This window comes from Rhinopithecus bieti, unplaced genomic scaffold, assembly GCF_001698545.2.
Source record: "Rhinopithecus bieti isolate Rb0 unplaced genomic scaffold, ASM169854v2 scaffold_5948, whole genome shotgun sequence".
Taxonomy (NCBI): Eukaryota; Metazoa; Chordata; class Mammalia; order Primates; family Cercopithecidae; genus Rhinopithecus; species Rhinopithecus bieti.
In genome coordinates this window covers 3,482,446-3,503,066 of record NW_016805422.1, presented here as the reverse complement: position 1 = coordinate 3,503,066, position 20,621 = coordinate 3,482,446, and the positions used below count along the sequence as shown (strand labels likewise).

Genomic DNA, 20,621 nt, shown 5'->3' with positions numbered 1-20,621 from the left:
TTTTTTTTGGGTGGGGGAGGGGGTGTTGTTTTTGTTTTTTAAGACAGAGTCTTGCTCTGTCACCCAGGCTGGAGTGCAGTGGCACAATCTATCTCGGCTCACTGCAACCTCCGCCTCCTGGGTTCAAGTGATTCTCCTGCCTGAGCTTCCTGAGTAGCTGGGATTACAGGCATGCACCACCATGTCCAGCTAAAATTTTTGGTATTTTTAGTAGAAATGGGGTTTCACCATGTTGGCCAGGCTGGTCTTGAACTCCTGACCTCAACTGATCTGCCCACATTGGCCTCCCAAAGGGCTGGGATTTCAGGTGTGAGCCACCACACCCAGCCTGAGGTGTTACGTTTTGATTGACTAGAGAGTAAGACTTGTTTTTTGTTTTTTGGTTTTTTTTTAATCCATCTGTAGGCCTAGACAGATTGCCACAAGGATGTCATGTCAGGAATGATTGGAAAAATCCCTGATTCAGCCATGAAGCCACAGGCTTTAATTGGCTTACAAGGCAATATGTCCTGCAAGCATATCCCCAACCTTCAGAGTAGGCTGCAGGGAGGTTTCAGAAAAATGCTCTTGCTTCAGTTAGGATAGAACCAAGACTAGTTTCCAAGCTCTAGGTTTTGTTTTTGTTTTTTTCTTTTGATAACCTTGGTACCAATAGGCTCCGGTTTTACTTTTTATTACTGATGATAAAACCTCCACTCCAGTTAATTACTTTAAAACAATGGTGGTGATCCCTGCCGAACCATCTCATTCAGACACTGTTGATGTTGAATGGAGAAGCTGGGCCAGGATACTTCCTGAGCTCTTATTTGTCAAATTAGAAAAAAAAAGTTCAAAGGTGAGGGTCTCTGGAATTTTACATAGAATAGAAATGATTAAGCATGAACTCCAAATCTGTATTATTCCACAGAAGTTTGGAACTTGATTGCAGATACAGGCAGACAAAAACACAACACAATTTCCACTCAAAGCCACAATTCTGGATCTTTGAATAGCTGCTACTTCTACCCCACACAAGGACTAGATATTTAACTGCGCCCAGCCGGAGATAGGGATTTCTTAGCAAAATGCTGAGTCATCTGCCTAAGGAGTCACCGGTCAGTTTTCAGTAATGAAGGGGATGATTACCAGGAATGGGTGAGTCAGGAAGCCAGGAAATGCACCTGAAGACTTCTCAATCTTCCTTCTAATATCCTGGTTCAAAACTTTGTTTTGTTTACATTTTCTCTGAAAGCCAAAACTCTTTGACATAAAGTATGGCAATTATTGATTCAACAAAAAATTTATTGAGCTCTGACCTTGTGCCAGGCATTATGCTAGGAGCTGGAAACAGAAAGCTAGTTTGGTTAAAATTAATTAAACAATGGTAAACCAGCATAGCACAGTCTGTGAAAAGTCCCATTCATGGCAAAAGGTGACCTCACCTACTTTGACAGTCAGGGAGTCACTCCATTTTCCAAATATTCCAAATGAACATTTATTTTGTATGCTTTTATTATTTCATTCATTCATTCAACAAAGTATATTGAGCAACTGCTCTGTGCTAGATGGAAGGAAAATACTAGGTGGGGCACAAAAGATATAATTCCCCAAGCTACCATGTCAAGCACTGTTTTTTTTTTTTTTCATGTTACATTATGTGGAGAAATCAAGGCCCAGAATGAGAAGGTAGGATTCCAAGTTAGGACTCCATTTAAAAAAAAATAAAATAAAAGGTAGGAGAGGCATGAGCTGGGAGATAGAAGAGTAGTGAAGAAAGGCAAAAAGGAATAGGCACCAGTTCTCCTGATTTACCTCAGGGATCCTCACTGACTGCAAGATCTTTGGTCCCTCAAACCCAAAAACAATGATAAGTTAAGCTTACAACTAAATCTGTAAATTATGTGGACTCAGCAACATTCCAGAATAAACTAGCCAGCAACCTCATAAGGGGTTGTAACTAAAGTGAATGGTAAACATTCCTCCATAAAACATGGCCCCAAAGCAAGCCATTGATGTGAGGCAAGGTTGCTTTACACCATGGGAGAGGGTCAGCTATCGTCCAAAAGGGGCCAAGACAGGCAAATCTGCTTATTTAATGATCCAGTTGCCTTACTCTCCTGACGCGCTCAACTCTGACAGAATACCAAAGATTCCGAACAGCACAACCTATGAAGTTGCACAGTCATTGAGTGATGGGTCCTAGTCCCCTGTCAGTATCCCTGCCTTTCAATCGCATCACTTTACAGTTTCACTAGCTTTTAAGACTGTTGTTTGTTTGTTTATTTGTTTGTTTGTTTTGAGACAGGGTCTCACTGTGTCACCTAGGCTGGAGATGGAGTGCAGTGGTGTGATCTCAGCTCACTGCAACCTCTGCCTCTGGAGCTCAAGCAATCCTCCCGCCTCAGCCTCCTGAGTGGCTGGGACTACAGGTGCATACCACCATGCCTGGTTAATTTTTGTATTTTTAGTAGAGACGGGGTCTCACCGCGTTACCCAGGCTGGTCTTGAACTCCTAAGTGCAAGCAATCCACCCACCTTGGCCTCCCAAAATGCTGGGATTACAGGTATGAGTCACCGCACTCAGCAAAAAGCTTTTTTATTTTTCTAATTTAATTTACTGAGCCCTGATTTTCACATCTACCAGGCTCCATTAGTTCAGAAACATTTGCAAGGAGGAAGTTGGTTAGAGAGTACTGGCCTAATTTGTGCAGCCAGGGAGGTTTGAAAGAAAAATTGCTTAATCAAGGATCTGACCCATACAGATAAAACAAGTGGCGAGCACAGGTCTATTTACATGATGTACTGGCTCCAGCAAGGAGGGGATAGAGAGACAAAGGTTCTCACAGTGACATGTTTAGGAGCCAGCAAATGTTAGGCTTCCTGTTGGCCCATATCATCACTTCCTTGTTCCCCTGCAATGAGGTCCTTTAGGTCAGAGAAGAGGAAGAAAGAAGTAGGGGAGGAAGGATTGAGAAAGCACAGGAGTGGGTAGGAGAGGTAGCTTGTAATGCTTCTAGTACTGACTGTACTGTACATGGCCTACACCTTGGCGAGAGATCAATGGCCTGTCATTAAGGAGGACATGGGAGAGGGAGGAAAGTGATGAGCTTCTAAAAAAAGCCAGATTTGGAGGGGCGGGGGATGTCAGTGGGGAAGGTCAAGGGAGGGTGATAGATGAGGGATGTTAAAAATCAAGCACTGGGGCTGGGCACAGTGGCTCACGCCTATAATCCCAGCACTTTGAGAGGCCGAAACGGGTGGATCACGAGGTCAGGAGTTCGAGACAAGCCTGGCCAACATGATGAAACCCCATCGCTACTAAAAATACAAAAATTAGCTGGGCACAGTGGCACATGCCTGTAATCCCAGCTACTCGGGAGGCTGAGGCAGGAGAATTGCTTGAACCCAGGAGTTGGAGGTTGTGGTAAGCTGAGATCAGGCCACTGCACTCCAGCCTGGGTGACAGAGTAAGACTCTGTCTCAAAAAAAAAAAAAAAAAAAAAAAATTCACGTACTGAATCATAAAAATGACAAAACGTAGGTACTTCAGGTGAAGAGATGAGGCTTCAGTCAGTCGGCCTGGATTTTCCAGGCCCACCATTTAGGCAACTCATCTATTTCTCTATACCTGTTTGCTCATCTAAAAATAGGTATACTAATAATCCACATCATATAATTGCTGGGAAATTAAGGTAATATACTGGTGCCTAGCAAATGTTCAAATATCAGCTATTAATCAACTATTTAGTTGCGGATGCTGGTACAGGCCAAACCGTATCTTGAAACCTAGATGTAAAATCTGCCTCTTCCTATAGCAAATACTGCAATTCATTCATGTGAGGCCCGTGGAAGTTGCCAGCGTGCCGCTCTGAGTTGTCATCATGTCAGTAAAATAAAAAAATAAAAATAAATTTTAAAAACTCAAATCCCTTAGGTCCCTGCCAGCCCAGGAGAGCTTGGCTCTCCTTGGCTTGTCTCATCAAAGGACTTTCTAAAGTTATTTTTCTAGCATCTTGAGTCATTCTGATCTGTTTCCTATTTAGTCAAATGCATTTCTTAAATGTTTTATATACTGTGAACTCATTCGGTTTTTTTCTTTTTTTTTTTTTTCTTGAGACAGAGTCTTGCTCTGTTGCCCAGGCTGGAGTGCAGTAGACAATCTTGGCTCACTGCAGTGTCCCCTTCCTGGGCCCAAGCAATTCTCATGTCTCCCAAGTAGCTGGGATTACAAGCGTGCACCACCACACTGGGCTAATTTTGTATTTTAATAAAACAGGGTTTCTCCATGTTGGCCAGGCTGGTCTGGAACTCCTGACCTCAAATGATCCTCCCACCTCAGCCTCCCAAAGTGCTGGGATTACAGGCATCAATCAGCCACTGCGCTGGGCCTCATTCTCTGTGTTTCTGATTTGAGTAATTTACATTTATTTACTTAGCACACTTTGGAAAGAAGAGCTTGATGGTCAAGGTGATTTTAGAAATCACCAAAAAGTAACTTTTTTCCAAATGCAGACTTGAGTTCGATTTCATTGAACATGAAGGAAGATCCCAAGTTGTGATACGTGCTGCCTAAACCAATGATAGCAGAAGCAAAACATGTCTTTGAATTAGCTTAGGGACTATTCAAGATGTTCCAAGATGATGGTATCATTAATGAAGTCCAATGTCTCTTGACACTACCTTTATCTCTCCCTCTCTTTTTCTTCTTATTCTATCTTATTCTAACAATAGAATTTAATAAAGAGCTGAAGCCATATTTCCTGCTCTTGAATTTAGAAGTCAATCATTTCATGACCACTCTAACCAAATTGCTTCACAGACAGGTGTTGTTATCCTCTTCATATCTTTTTCTGTGCTGTAAATAATACGTAGTATATAATGTTTCTTTTGTTGTTGTTGTTGTTGTTGTTCAGACAGAGTCTTACTCTGTCTCTCAGGCTGGGGTGCAGTGGCGCAATCTCAACTCACTGCAACTTCCACCTCTTGGGGTCAAGCAATTCTCCTGCCTCAGCCTCCTGAGTAGCTGTGATTATAGGCGCTCACCACCACACCCGGTTAATTTTTGTATTTTTATTAGAAATGGGGTTTCACCATGTTTGCCAGGCCGGTCTCGAACTCCTGAACTCGTGACTCGGCCTCCCAAAGTGCTGGGATTATAGGCATGAGCCACCATGCCCAGAAGTGTATAATGTTTCTTAATCTCACAAATGTTGAGGATCAGGAACCCTAAAGGAAAAAGACTTTCCACTATTGGTCTAGTGTGCCCCTGGTGAAAGCATTTTTATAAACAAAAAACAATCTATAATCACCTTGCAGTCTGAATGTTGATCCCTTCAGACAGACTAGGAGTTTGCCTATTAAAAACAAATCAAAGAAGCAAATGAGAGTAAGAACAATCTTGGTTTCAACTGATAGATTCAACGAGATTATATCCTTGTTCATCTTCTTTCTCATCTACTGGAAGGTGTTGTGCTGGTGAGAAGATTTCCAGTTCACCATCACTAAACAGGTCACACATCTTTAGAACTTCAAACACAGTGGACTTTGTTCCAATTAATTCCTAGAAGTAGTATCTTGAACTTTTTAGTAGTCTTTTATCACAACTATAATTAAGTAATCAATTGTGTAGCTCATGGTTGAAAGCTTTTCTTTCTTTCTTTCTTTTTTTTTTTTTCTTTTGAGGTGGAGTCTTGCTCTTATCTCCCAGGCTGAAGTGCAGTGGCACGATATCAGCTCATTGCAACCTCCGCCTCCTGGGTTCAAGCGATTCTCCTTCCTCAGCCTCCCTAGTCGCTGGGATACAGGCATGAGCCAGCACGCCTGGATAATTTTTGTATTTCGAGTAGAGACGGGATTTCACCATGTTGGCCAGGCTGGTCTCAAACTCCTGACCTCAAGTGTTCCACCCTCCTTGGCCTCCTAAAGTGCTAGGATTACAGGTGTGAGCCCCCGCACCCAGCCGACAGCTTTTCTTCGAAACTCCCTGAGAATAGCGACCATGTATGCAATCCCCCACACCCAAAGCAGTGTCTGTCCCATAGTAAGTGCGCAATAAATATTTGTCGGACAGAGCCCCAGGGAAGCACATGTAACATGCAGAGTTAAGTATAAAAGGCTGATACAGCACAGGAAAGGGAGGAGGAACAGTTTAAGTGGAAGGAGAAAACTAGTAAAGTGTGATATCACGAAAGTCAGGGACAGATCATTTTAAAGAGGAAGTTGTCTATGGTACATGATGAAAACTGAATTTAGGGACGTGGAAATCATTGTCTTTGGCAAGCGCGATTTCCATGGAGTAGTAAATATGCAGGCCAGACCAGACACGGTGGCTCATGCCTATAATCCCAGCACTTTGGGAGGCCAAGGCAGGTGGATTATTTGAGGCCAGGGGTTCGAGACCAGCCTGACCAATATGGCAGAATCCTGTCTCTACTAAAAATACAAAAAAAAAATGAGCAGGGTGTGGTGGCATGTGCCTGTAGTCCCAGCTACTCAGGAGACTGAGGCACAAGAATCGCTTGAACCCGGGAGGTTGAGGTTGCAGTGAGCCAAGATCATGCCACTGCACTCCAGCCTGGGCAACAGAGCGAGACTCTGTCTCAAAAAAGTGCAAGCCAGGCTGGAATGAGTTCAAGAGTAAACATAAGTAAAAAGTACAGCTAGAAGATGGAGAAAGGACACTTATCTATGAATTACTGGCTGCAGGGTAATAAAAAACTAATAAAGGTACAAATATTAGCGTTCAAGGGGGTCAGGGGTTAAGTCATGTCGTATGTGGGAAAGCACAGCACTGTGGCTGGCAGAGTTGGGAGTGAAGGCGTGGTAACATTGCTCTCAGGACCAGCTTCTCCACGGGTGACTTTAGACTTCTCTGGTCAACCTCCCAAATGCATAGGAAGTTCTTATGGCAGTGTCTTTCTCTGTGCAAACAAATCAGCCTAAGTCAGTAAAAGGCAAGGAACAGTAACGGGAAACTAGAGCCAGTGTGAAATAGTCACACATTAACAAACACAAACGATCAACACAAATATCAAAGCAACAATAAGAGCGAAAGATCACCCAGCAGCCGCAAGGGTAATGGTGTCTTGTAGTGGACAATTCTGCATTTGTGACCTTTTACAAAATAATTTTTATATTTTTATTTGAAAAAATAGAGCGACAAAGCTTCACCATGTTGCCCAAGCTGGTCTCAAACTCCTGAGTCCAAGTGATCCGCCTGCCTCAGCCCCCCAAAGTGCTGGGATTACAGGTGTGAGTCACCCACGCCCAGTTCATGATGACTTTTAACTAGCCCCCAGCTCTGGAGACACTGTATTTAAGGAAGAAATAAAAATATACATCAATGCATTTGGAACAATTTAACTCAGGCCTTTTGGTCTTATTCTTGATATGGTTAATGTCATAGATAAATAAAGCTGAACACTCGTTAAAGTGGTGAAGACGGATTTCAGTGAGTAATAAACTACTGCAGTAGGGAAGAGGGTCCAGCGTGACCTGAAGTAGGAAATTGGCCTACTTATCCTACCTCCTACCTTTTCTTTTCCTTCCCCTTCAAGTAGCCTTCTAATGATTTTTTCTACATTGGCAGAGGATACAATGTTTATAATTTGTTCCAGAATCATAATCCCTGGAATCATCTTAGATTTTATTATCAAATAGATTCAAAATGTACTAACCCTCTTTTTGTCATAATTTCTCCATTTATCATTTGTATGGCTTCTTCCTCTAGCAATTACTTCAAGAAAGCTCATGGAAACCATATTCTTTTTTCTTCTTCTTTTTTTTTTTCTGAGACGGAGTTTCACTTTTGTTGCCCAGGCTGGAGCGCAATGGCACAATCTCAGCTCACTGCAACCTCCACCTCCTGGGTTCAAGAGATTCTCCTGTCTCAGCCTGCCGAGTAACTGGGATTATAGGCGCCCGCCACCACGCCTGGCTAGTTTTTGTATTTTTAGTAGAGACAGGGTTTCATCATATTGGTCAGGCTGGTCTCGAACTCCTGACCTCAGGTGATCCACCCTCCTCAGCCTCCCAAAGTGCTGGGATTACAGGGGTGAGTCACCCGCCCGGCCTGGAAACCATATTCTATGAGTACTCACATGTTTAAACTTTCTTAAAACTCTTATTATAAATCTTCCGTTAAGTTTTCTCCTTCGGGTACAGCGCTCTCTCTGTCTTTCCCCTTTCCCTGACATTCTCATACATAGGGGTTTCCTCTGCCTCCTGGCTCACAAAGTTCCCAAGGGGAGTTTGTTAACAGTATTCTGAAGCCATAGACGTTGCTAGTGTTACAGCCACTCACAGCAACATACAGACTTGACTTCTTGCACCCAATCCAAAGATCCCTCAGCATTAAGAGGTAACAGTGAGCCCCAGGCTGCCCATGTGTGTCTCTTGCCACAGGTACTGCTTGCTCCTTACCTGGCCTCTAAATCCACACAGGCAGGCAGGTGAAACAAGAACATTGCTGGGGAATGGTCTAGCTAGTGCCCATTAACTCACAATAAGGATTTTGCACACCCAAGACTTCAGCCAGAAAGTTACATGAACCAAGTGAGTCAAGACCAGTAAAGATCAAAGACTTCTAAAATACAATCTTTGAAAATGCAATCATTCCTAGGCAAAATCCATGCAGTCAAAGAATAACATTTAGAGAAAGGGACTTAAAACATTTGACATTGGTAGATGGTAAGAGTAAAAAAAGAGTTGAGGTGGGGGATGACCCCAAACAATTTTGAGAGATCAGATTCACCAAACAGATGTTGATTTTGATAAGTCTAAGTTCAAATACAGAGGACAACATGACTGTAAACGCCCCAGAACAAGCGAGAAGCAAACTAAACCATGAAATTAACTTAATAGGCAACGAGTACTTACTATGTGTGCCACTGGACGGAGCTACTCAACTTTGTTAGGTAGGTCCTGCCTCCATTCCCACAAGAAGCAAGACCACTGAATGAGTGCAAGACCACTCATGCAGTCAGAGCAACCAGGCCAGAGCAAATTCTGTAGTGAAGAAAGGCTCTCCTAGCACAATGGTGGTGCCTCTGCAGCAGAAAATCCCCTGCCACAAGAACTGAGAAATGGAAGCCAGGCTGTGTGATTACAGCACAGTGCAAGGGAGAGGCTGAAGAATGTGAAACCAGCCATGATGACAAGATGTGTCCACAGAGGCAGGAGTCCCCACCCATGTTACTCAAAAGATATATTCCACTTAAAACCAGCGTACAGGGCAGGAGGGCCACTATTGTGGCTTGAGAAATGACCACAGAGCCTAGGTGTAGCTAAAAGTGGCCACAAGCTTCTCTAATTCAACATTTCTATAATTTCTACCTTTGCCTTTTAATATCTGGAGGTCAAATCAGGCTTTCTAATCCTAATTTCCAATAGGAATTTAATTCCTAGGCAGACTACTATGTCTTTTGATCTTCGCCAGGCCCAAAGAATCACCCCTCTAGAGGCACAAGATGATCCGGGGAGGGACAGTCTGGGTTGAGATCCTACCCCAGCCATTTCTGGCTATACAACCTAAGTCAAGTGATTTACTTATCTTTGCCTCAGTTTCCTCGTCTGTGAAAATGTGGATCATGGTACCCACCTCACAGGCTTCTTGGAGTTTTTTTTGTTGTTGTTGTTGTTTTGAAACGGAGTCTTACTCTGTCACCCAGGCTGGAGTGCAGTGGCAGGATCTTGGCTCACTGTAACCTCCGCCTCCCCAGTTCAAACGATTCTTCTGCCTCAGCCTCCCAAGTAGCTGGGACTACAGGCGTACACCACCACGCCTGGCTAATTCTTGTATTTTTAGTAGAGACGAGGTGTCACCATATTGGCCAGGCTGGTCTTGAACTCCTGACCTCATGACCCGCCTGCCTCAGCATCCCAAAGTGCTGGGATTACAGGTGTGAGCCACCAGGCCCAGACAAGAGTTTTACACAGGGTCACCTATCTGCTAAATACTGTATCATTTGGTGCAAAATAAAAGCAAAAACCAAAAGTAACAAGGGAGAAGTTAGTTTCATCCCACTAAAGATGAGGTGGGTGGTACAGAGCTGGGGTGAGCCTCCTGCTCAAGGCTTCCAGGGACCCACGTTCCTCCCAACTCAGCACCTTGACATCATGAGGATGTGGGCCTTGTATCCATGGTTCAGTTGGAATCAGCCTCACGCTGGGCAGCAAGACAGAGGAAAGGACAAAAAGGACCAAGTGCACCTGCCAGCCATCCCTGGCAGGACATTCCCCGAGCTGACCCCCACAGGGCACCCTTTCTACTTTCATTTCATTGCCAGAACCTAGTTGCAAGGGAAGCTTGGAAAGGTAGCCTTTTGCCTAGGTGACCATGTGTCAACTAACATTCTTTGAAAAGGAATACCACAAATAGAAAGGGGAGTAATTTTAGAAATCTCCAGTGTTCTAGAAGTTATCAGGTTTAGAAAGTGAATGAAAGGAAGACAATAAAAATGCCTCTGTCCATCTGTGCCTCCCTGTAATAGCCACATAGAAAGTGCAAGATCAAAGAGATGGTGGGAAACAAACCCCAGGCACAATGTATTCCTGGTTACTAGGCTGTCCCTTCAAAGGGGGCTCAATCAGGACCCTCATCGTTTAGCACACCTAACAACTAAAGTTAACTAGAGAAATTAAACGTGGTAAGCTGTAAACGGCCTAGACATACTCACAACACAATTCCCTCACCTTTCTTACACTTTCAACAGAGGGATAGATTTTACCATGAGAACGCAGTCATGGTTGTAGGGTGTTAAGTGTGCAAAGGTATTTAGTAATGTGAGTTGCTAAATAAATGGAAATAAACAATGGGCTAAGACATTATCTGGGGCCCCATATCACAGCCCCATGACTCTAATTTGAAAAGAAGTAGAAAGACAGTTGTCTTAATGGTCATTTTCCAGGTACCAGTAAATATCCACAATAACCCCACTAATTCTGCTGGAAATCTTCAAGTGGGGGACATTGTTCTTCCAGAAAATACTAAAAGGCCAAGGCGTATACTCTGCTAGCGGCAAAAATAAGACTATTACACAGTGAAAAACAAAACCACAGGCGCCCTTGTTGCCACTTAAAGAAGTGCCCACTGTATCCCTCAACACACACACACACCTTCCACTTTTATTAACTTTAAAAACGAAGGATCCATCCCTGTGTTCCACCAGTAATTTTCAGATCCTGCCACCAGGGGGCAGGAGGAATCAACGTCAAGAAGCTGAATCTCGGAAAATGTCAGGATTCTGGAAGGACCCACAAGAGCTCCAAATCCAAACTGTGTTGTATGAATGAGGGAGTTGAGACTTGAGAGAGTGTGACCTGCTCAGTAGGGACCCCAAGGACTAGCCCCTTAGTGACCTGTGTCCTGTTACTCCACCAACTTATGCTTGGTTTTATTTTTGACTTATTACTAAGGAAAATTTTAGCATCCACCAAAGTAGGAGAATAATAAAATGATTCTCTAGGTACCTGTCAGCCAACTTCAGCAGTTAGTAACATTCTGTCATCTTCCCATACTATGTATATTTTTTCCTTTCATGCTTTTTTGTTTGTTTGTTTGTTTGTTTGTTGACTGAGTCTCGCTCTGTCGCCCAGGCTGGAGTGCAGAGTGGTGCGATCTCAGCTCACTGCAATCTCTACCTCCCAGGTTCAAGCAATTCTCTGGCCTCAGCTTCTCAAGTAGTTGGGATTACAAGCACATGCCACCACACCCAGCTAATTTTTGTGTTTTTAGTAGAGATGGGGTTTTACCATGTTAGCCAGGATGGTCTCAATCTCCTGACCTCGTGATCTGCCCGCCTTGGCCTCCCAAAGTTCTGGGATTACAGGCATGAGCCACGATGCTCAGCCCATGCTGTATTTTTATATCAAGAACCCAGGGGTACTACACTCCTGTGCTAATGCAACATTAAAATCACTGTAGGTCATTAATTTAAAAAATTGTTAGTGTCCGCTATATGCAAAGAACTGTAGAATATAAGCAACTGTAACAAAAGAGGAAATATGGCACAATACTTTGATGCATGAATCTTGTGCTGTAAGGTTTTTGTCTTTTTTTCATGTTTATTCATTCTTGTGTTTTTGTAAGTGGAAAATGCAGTACAACTCGGAATTGCAATATTTGCTGGATTCCTGGGGCCAGTCAGAGATCTGAGTTAAAATCAAAGTCATGCACTTGGTCTTTGAAGACGCAGTCATAGCATTTGGGCTAACAGAAGGCATTTCCTGACACCGTTTATCCATTACCTCACTCTGGAAAAGGGCAAGTTGAAATGAGATGGGAGAAATACTAGATACCCCAAAAAGATAAAAGAGACAGGAGACAGGTCCGGTGTCTGTCACTTCTGGAAACAGCAGCTGAGGGGTCCCGACAGCCCTACGAGAGCAAATCTCATTCAGTTCCTTAAAGTAAAATCAAGACAGCCTCACACACACACAAAAGGGCATTTTTCTTGTGATCATTACTCCCAGAGATTGCTTTAAACCAAATAAAACCTGTTTCAACATTTCATAAATCTAACGTCTAAGAATAAGGTTATCCAGCCTATGGTTTACCACATTATATTTCATTTTATAAGGTGAAAATTAGTGTGATGTGATAGAAAGGAGAGTGGAAACCTGCCCCCAGTCCCAGCTCTGCCTACTGGAAAGTTATCTGGCCTAGATAAGGGCAGTTGTCCTCACTCCTCTCTTCCACCGGACCACCTTTGTATCAGAACAAAACAAAGCAAAAGTCATCTGTTTCTTTACTTTTTTTCTTTTTTTTTTTTTTTTTTCAAGTGGAGTCTTGCTCTGTGGCCTAAGCTGGAGTGCAGTGGCATGATCTCGGCTCACTGCAGCCTCTACCTCCGGGGCTCAAGTGATTCTCCCACCTCAGCCTCCCAAGTAGCTGGGATTACAGGTGCACAACACCATGCCCAGCTAATTTTTATATTTTTAGTAGACGCGAGATTTTGCCCAGGCTGGTCTCCCCTCCCACTTCAGCCTCCCATAGTGCTGGGATTACAGACATGGACCACTGTGCCCAGCCGATCATCTGTTTCTTTACAAGCCCAGGATTTATCAGCTGTTTGTTGAATCAGATGCTTCACCTGAACACCTATTCTTTGCTTGTCTCATCCTCCAAATTCTTCTAGGTATTATTCATGAAAGAACATCTATCTTTTGGCTGTAACTTTTATTTTTTCAATCTGTACTTTTTTCTTAGAATGAAGAAAACTTTCTTGAGAACGAGAACACATCAGGAAACAACTCAGTAAGGAGCAGAGCTGTGCAAAGCAGGGAGCACACAAACACCAAACAGGTACAGCAAGACTGTGGTGCATGACTCTGGTGCCATGGCAACCGCTGCGCAACAGGCACCTGAGAACAGTGGGCACAGAAAGCATGGCGCCCCGCTGGCACGCAGAGGAACAGATTAAGTGGTAATTAAAGTGTGTGGGGCACGGTCGTAAAGAAAACACACACGCCCAAACAAAGAGATTTTGTTTTTATCCACCTGTCCTCAGAGTTCCCTGATGGGAAGCGTACACAGGTTTTCACTGACGCTTCGCTATTAGGAGTTCCAAGCTCCATTTCAAGGAAAAAGGCATTGGCTTAGACAAAAGCACCTGAGCTTTAAAGTAAATGACAGAAACAAGAGGAACGCTCTACTGTGGTTCTAAATCTGTGTCCACCATGCCCTAGCATTCCTTAGTAGCTTTATACCAGTCCAAGGGACTCTTGCTTCATTTCACTTACATGTGGAATTCTGGACAGGAGTTTATTTAAAGATGGCTTCCTGTTGCAAAAAAGGTGAACAAATTACCCACGTAGGTCATCCCTTAAAAAGTAATTCAGGGCTGGGCACAGTGGCTCATGCCTATAATCCCAGCACTTTGGGAGGCTGAGGGGGGTGGATCACTTGAGGTCAGGAGTTCGAGACCAGCCTGGCCAACATGGTGAAACCCCATCTCTACTAAAATACAAAATTAGCTGGGCATGGCGGCGTGTGCCTGTAATCCCAGCTACTCGGGAGCCTGAGGCAGGAGAATCGCTTGAACCCGGTAGGTGGAGGTTGCAGTGAGCCAAGATCGCACCATTGCTCTCCAGCCTGGGCAACAAAGCGAGACTCTCAAAAAAGAAAAAAAGGAATTCAGGGTGCCTACTAGTGTGTCATTTTGTGAGGAGTTTTCTCGTGGTAAAAGAATCACTTTTTAAAAAGCAGACAATTTGGAAAACTTATTGTAGCAAAATTTGGAAGACCAAAAAAGGCTCATAATTCAAGAAAAAAAGTTAGTGCCTAACATTTTGGAACACAGCCTTTTTTAATGCAAACATACGCCCACATGCATATGTCATCTGTATTGGAATCACACCATGCATAGTACAGTGTTTGGTAACTGTCTATTTTGCTTAATTGATTGTAAAAAAAAATGTTCACGCCACTAAGTATTCTTCAACAAAAAAAGAAAACAATACTTATGTCCACATAAAACCCCACACATGGATGTTGAGAGCAGCTTTATTTGTAATTGCCAACACTTGGAAGCAACCTAAATGTCCTTCAGTAGGTGAATGAATAAATAAATGTGGTACATTCAGACATGCAGCGTTTTTCAGCACTAAAAAGAAATGAACTATCAGGCCATGAAAAGACACGAAGTAACCTTAAATGTACATTACTGGGTGAAAGAAACCAATCTAAACTGGCTACATATTGTGCGATCCCAACTGTACGACATTCTGGAAAATGCAAAACTATGGAGACAGTAAATAGCGGTTTCAAGGCATCGGGGGAGGTGGACAAATAAGAAGTGTGGGCCTTATTTGTTTTTTGAGACAGAGTCTCACTCTTTCACCGAGGCAGTGGCACAATCTCCGCTCACTGCAGTCTCCACCTCCCAGGTTCAGGCGATTCTCCTGCCTCAGCCTCCGGCGTAGCTGGGATTACAGGCACCCACCAGCACGCCCGGCTAATTTTTTTGGTATTTTCAGTAGAGATGGGGTTCCACCATGTTGGCCAGGATGGTCTTGATCTCCTGACCTCATGATCCACCCGCCTCAGCCTCCCAAAGTGCTGGGATTACAGGCATGAGCCACTGCCCCGGCTATAAGAAGATTTTTAGGGCCATGAAACTAGTATGCCTGATACTGCAGTGGTGGATACATGTCATCATACATGTGTCCAAATCCATAGAATGTACCAGACCAAGGGAGTCTCGCTGCAGACTTTGGGTGATGATGGTGTGTCCATGGAGGCTCCTCAGTTGTAACAAATGTACTTCTCCGGGTTCATTTGATAGTAGAGAAGATGAGGGTGGTAGAAAAAAATTTTTAAATATTTTTTCATAAAAACAAAAATTTAGATATTTTACAGTTATAAACGGGGATGTGAAGGCTGAGGAGTAGCTACTGGATTTGATAGCAATGGGCCTTGGGTGACACTGGCAGGACGCATTCAGCAGAAGCGCTATCACAGGGGCTGGAGAAGTGGGCAGGGTGTGAGGAAGTGACCTCCAAAGAGTAAACGCCACTCTCTCCAGTGGCCTGACTGTGAAAGGAAAAAGGGGCAGTTGTCCCATGATTGTGGGAGCCAAGGGAGATTTGTAGTTGTTGATTTTAAAACATGAGGAAAGACGGAAAAATAAAAGACAACAGTAGTAATGCTAGACATACCATAGATAGGAGGCAATTTGGGGTACTTTCACCACAACACAATAATAATGATGATCATTTCAATCAAATGTTTACCAAACATTGACTATTGGCTAAGCTGGGAATTAGATAGAAATAAATCAGTAAGACTCAACCCCAGCCTCTCCAAAGAAGCTGCAGCTTGGACTCAGCTGGTCTCTCTTACAATTATCCTCACACCTTCCTAGTTCCTGGGGTCCAGCCCAGAAAATAAAGGTAATCTGAATCAGGAGAAAAATTGAGTTTGGCCTTGTGGAATTATAGGATTTTTGAGAATCCTTTCAGCTCAGACACACACTAATGATTTATTTCTATGATTTCTGTTAAAGAGAATCAAAGGCCACATTGGATATGACAGAAGACAAGTGCTGAGATTTGACATTATACTTCTTAGAGCACACTCAAACTGCTCCACCTCCATCTATTTCCTCCCCCACCAGCTTCTGTACCATTGGTTACAAGAGCCAGGCTTATTATTTGAGACATTCTTGGAGACTGAAGACAGGTAGGAGATCCTCTGCCATCCTGGAAATAGGATGGGTCATGGATATTTGAGAGCTCAAACTGTACCTAGAAAGATTGGGTCCCTGAAAAAATGGACCAGAGATATCCTACACTCAATTAATTAGAGCAAGGGCTAGCTGAGTAAGGGAAATAGTCCTTGTTCGCCCAACTGATAAAAGGATCCTCGTTCCCAAGGGGAGGTTTAGCGGCTCTTGAAGGTGCCAAGCTAGTGTTCATATTCGCAGACCAAGCCCTGGGCTGCCAGGGAAATAAATCCAGCTTTGGTCTCAGTCCTTTGGAAACCGAGGCTGGCAGAGTACTAGGGGAGATTTATGCAGCTCCTGGTATTAACTTCATTTAGCACTTGGCTGAAAACAGAGCTGGAGCTGAATGATTACAGGAGAGACAGGAGTGAAAAGCACAAATATGAGCCTGTTCCCTTAAGAAAAGGAGAAAATACCAACCGCTCGTTTGGAAGGAAAGGAAGAGTTCAATGTGATCCTGCCTTTTTTTGTGTGAGATTATAAGCGGGGAAAAAAATGTCTGTGCAGTAGATAATAGGAGCCATCTTCTTGCATAATAATTTAAAAGAACCTATTGAAAGTTCTTTGCCTGAGTTCTGAGCAATGAAACCAGGGTCCATTATGCCCAGGATGCTCATTATTCCATCTCTGCTCCAATGTTTGATTTCCAGGATGAAGAACAGGGCACAGTTGAGCAGGATTCTCCAAGAAACAAAGAAGACATGGAGGATGATGAAGAGGAGATGCAACAAAAAGGGTACAGTCTTTGAAACAGGGAAATAACCAAGCCTACCTCCCATTTGGTTCTATTACTTTGATTTTTTTTTTTTTTCCAGACAGAGTCTTACTTTGTTGCCCAGGCTGGAGTGCAGTGACTCACTCTAGGCTCATTGCAACCTCCGCCTCCCAAGTTCAAGTGATTCTCCTGTTTCAGCCTCCCGAGTAGCTGGAACTACAGGCGCAGGCCACTATGCCTGGCTAATTTTTGTATTTTTAGTAGAGGCGGGGTTTCACCATGTTGGCCAGTCTGGTCTCGAACTCCGGACCTCAAATGATCCACCCACCTCGACCTCCCAAAGTGTTGGGATTACAAGCATGAGCCACAGCGCGGACCTCCCATTTGAATTTTAACATTTATTGTAATTTATTAGAGATTGTCACCACTCATCCATCTACCCTCCCTACCCGACATCCTTTCCAGAAAAATTAATGAAGCTCTAAGATGATCAATGTGGCCAATTCAAACTGCTGATGTTCTGGGAACCCAATATGCAGATTTAAATTCACCCAGGACAGTCTTCTAATTAAAAGTGTAAATCACCAACTAATTGCTCCAGTCCATATGAATGCAGTTAATTCATCTTCTCAATGTCAATCAATAGCAATTGATTGCTCAAAACCCAATCCACTTTAAATCCCAGCAAACTGTTACTCTTACCTTGTAATAGCCTCAAAGTATTCCAAGTTCTTACAACTCCATAAGGTAGGAGACACAAGATTAGTATCTTTATTTTTTGGACCTGAAAAATGAACCTCAGAGAATTGACTTCCCTAAGTGAGCTAGGAGAGGAAGAGAGCTGGGTCACAATTTCAGCTGATTCCTAGTCCAGGATTGTCTGCTACTCTGTCATAACACTACAGTATTTGTCCATCTTCTCTATTCCTACTTAAATTTGATTTGCGTTCCTATGTCTCTGAGGAAATTTTTCTTCTTTTTTTTAGAGGCAGGGGCTCACCCTGTTGCACAGGCTGGAGTTCAGTGGTGCTAATTTTAAATCTAGAAATAGATTTTAATTTTTTTTTTTTTTTTTGAGGCGGAGTCTCGCTCTGTTGCCCAGGCTGGAGCACAGTGGCACAATCTCGGCTGAATGAAACCTCCACCTCCCTGCCTCAGCCTCCCGAGTAGCTGGGATTACAGGCATGCGCCATCGTGCCCACTTAATTTTTGCATTTTTAGTAGAGACAGGGTTTCACCATGTTGGCCAGGCTGGTCTTGAACTCCTGACCTCAGGTGGTCTGCTCGCCTCAGCCTCCCAAAGTGCTGGGATTACAGGTGTGAGCCACCATGCCTGGCCAGAAATATATTTTAATTTAAATCTATTCTGTCCAGCCTGGGCAATAGAGCAAGACCCTGTCATGAGATCTGTCAAGCTCACTGCAGCCTCCACCTCCTGGGCTCAGGTGATCCTCCCACCTCAGCCTCGCAAGTAGCTGGGACTATGGGAGGAACTTTGTTTTTATGTATCAGACGATACCTCTGGAGTTGGCCAGAATTAGGGTTGGCAGGTCTTGTCACATATACATCATCCCAAATATTTACCATATCAGAGACATAGCAAAGTTTTATCCTTCATTTTACTTTATGAGTCTCTGACCCGGAGGTACTGAGAAATTCTCTTGGGTGGTCAGAGGTACTCAGGTTTCACTAATGTTAATGAGACTGAAACAGCCATCAGGAGGTTGGGAATTACTCAGCCTAGATAACCAAATGACCAAAGTGTCTACTTGCAGGTACTCTGCTTTATGCGGAAGTCAGATTGCTGTAATGGACTACACACATTCCCTGCAATTAAAGAACCTGATAGAGTCAACCTGCAGTATGTGAATGTACCCTATTAAATGTCACCCTCTGCTGCTGCTTTTTAACATATATTCAACTGAGAATAATACATCATTAGCCTTTCCTAAATCAGACCATGAAAAAATGTCTTCACTACACTTTTATTCACCCAATATTTTCTAGAGCACTGTTTCTAATTCTCAGTACACATATTCACACACATACATAATGATGAACGTTTCATGAAGTGATACCTATCATTCTTATGTATGAATGATACACTATGATACTTTTAATACTTTTATTCTTTCTTGTCTTTTTTTTTTTTTTTTTTCTTTTTTGTGATGAATTCTCGCTCTGACTCCTGGCTGGAATCCAATGGCGCAATTCTGACTCACTGCAACCTCTGCCTCCCAGGTTCAAGTGATTCTCCTGCCTCAGCCTCCCGAGTAGCTGGGATTACAGGCATGTGCCACCACACTTGGCTAATTTTTGTATTTTTAGTAGAGATGGGGTTTCACCATGTTGGCCAGGCTGGTCTCAAACTCCTGACCTCAATGGATCCACCCGCCTTGGCCTCCCAATATGCTGAGATTACAGGCTTGAACCACTGCACCTGGCCTTTTTTTTTTTTTTTTTTTTTTTTTTTTTTTTGATACAGGGGTGCAGTGGCACAATCACAGCTCACTGCAGCCTTGACCTCTCAGGCTCAAGTGATTTTCCCATGCAGCTGGGACCACAGGTTTGTGCCATCACACTGAGCTTTTTTTTTTTTTTTTTTTGGAGAGACAAGGTCTCACTGTGTTTCCCAGGCTGGTCTTAAACTCCTGGGCTCAAATAATCCTTCTACTTTGTCCTCTCAAAGTGCTAGGATTACAGGCATAAGCCACCATACCTGGCCTCCTTCTATTTTAATACTGGTTACTATGTGGACTTTATAACCCACGAATGGATCTCCAACTCAGAGCCATAAAATACTGTTTCAGATAAGCAATATTTACTCCCATTTCATTCATCTATCAACCAATACATGTCTGTTGAACATCCTTAATATCCAAGGTTCTACTCATGGTGCTGTATGGCTCACAGGCATCTTTCTCCAGGGTCTCTGGCCCTGGGGGACTGAGAAATTCTCCGGTGTGGTCAGAGGCACTCAGGTTTCACTAGGGTTAATGGGTTGGAAATTATTCAGCTGAGATAACCAAATGACTGGTTATTAACCAAATAACCAATATTTCCTGCTACTTGAAATAAACACAATCAAAGAAGACAGTAAGAATAAAGTTCAGAGGCATGTATCTGTCTGAGAAGATGCAAGAAGACTTTTTAGAAGCCAAAAGCTTGAGCTGTGCCCCAAAGCTTGAGAAGTGGCTCACCTGGAGGTGCAGGCGAGACTGTTGGAAGGCAGGAAAGTGAAGGCACTGGCCAAGGGGAGTGCAGGTCTCCCAGCTCGGGGCCACGTCCTTTGAGGTCCTGGTGTTTGGAAATCATCTATATGGGATGAGAAATGGTCATTTTTAGAAGTGCTGTCCCGTGACCTGGAGGGGACAATGGGGAAATGTGCAAGAAGTTCCTTCCACCCAGACTCAAGTGGGAGAAGGAGAGGCCTCCAAAGAAAGAGGCATCTACATGGGAACAAGAAGATTCCCAGATAAGGAGAAGAGAGCCATGTGACTATCACCCTGGCCTCCCAGCTCACTCCTGGGGAACTGCTGGACACGATCCTCCTCCGAAGACATGACCCAACCTACACATTGCTCACACACTACCTACCCACCCCATAACAAAGCCCTGGATGGAAATAAAGACAGTCCAACACCTCCAGAGCTTTCTGAGAAAGCTGTGACAACCCTTTTTTTTTTTTTTTTTTTTTTTTTTTT

At 43.5% G+C, this 20,621-nt stretch overlaps 1 protein-coding gene across 1 annotated transcript in view; it reads left to right on the top strand.

The window, feature by feature from the left end:
* SLC28A3 (solute carrier family 28 member 3) overlaps positions 1 to 20,621 on the top strand; it is a 68,220-nt gene that overhangs the window by 14,479 nt on the left and 33,120 nt on the right. The window contains exons 2-3 of the mRNA XM_017872349.1: positions 13,187 to 13,282; positions 16,853 to 16,943. Of these exons, the coding sequence (XP_017727838.1) occupies positions 13,187 to 13,282; positions 16,853 to 16,943 (187 nt within the window). The remainder of the gene's footprint in view (positions 1 to 13,186; positions 13,283 to 16,852; positions 16,944 to 20,621) is intronic.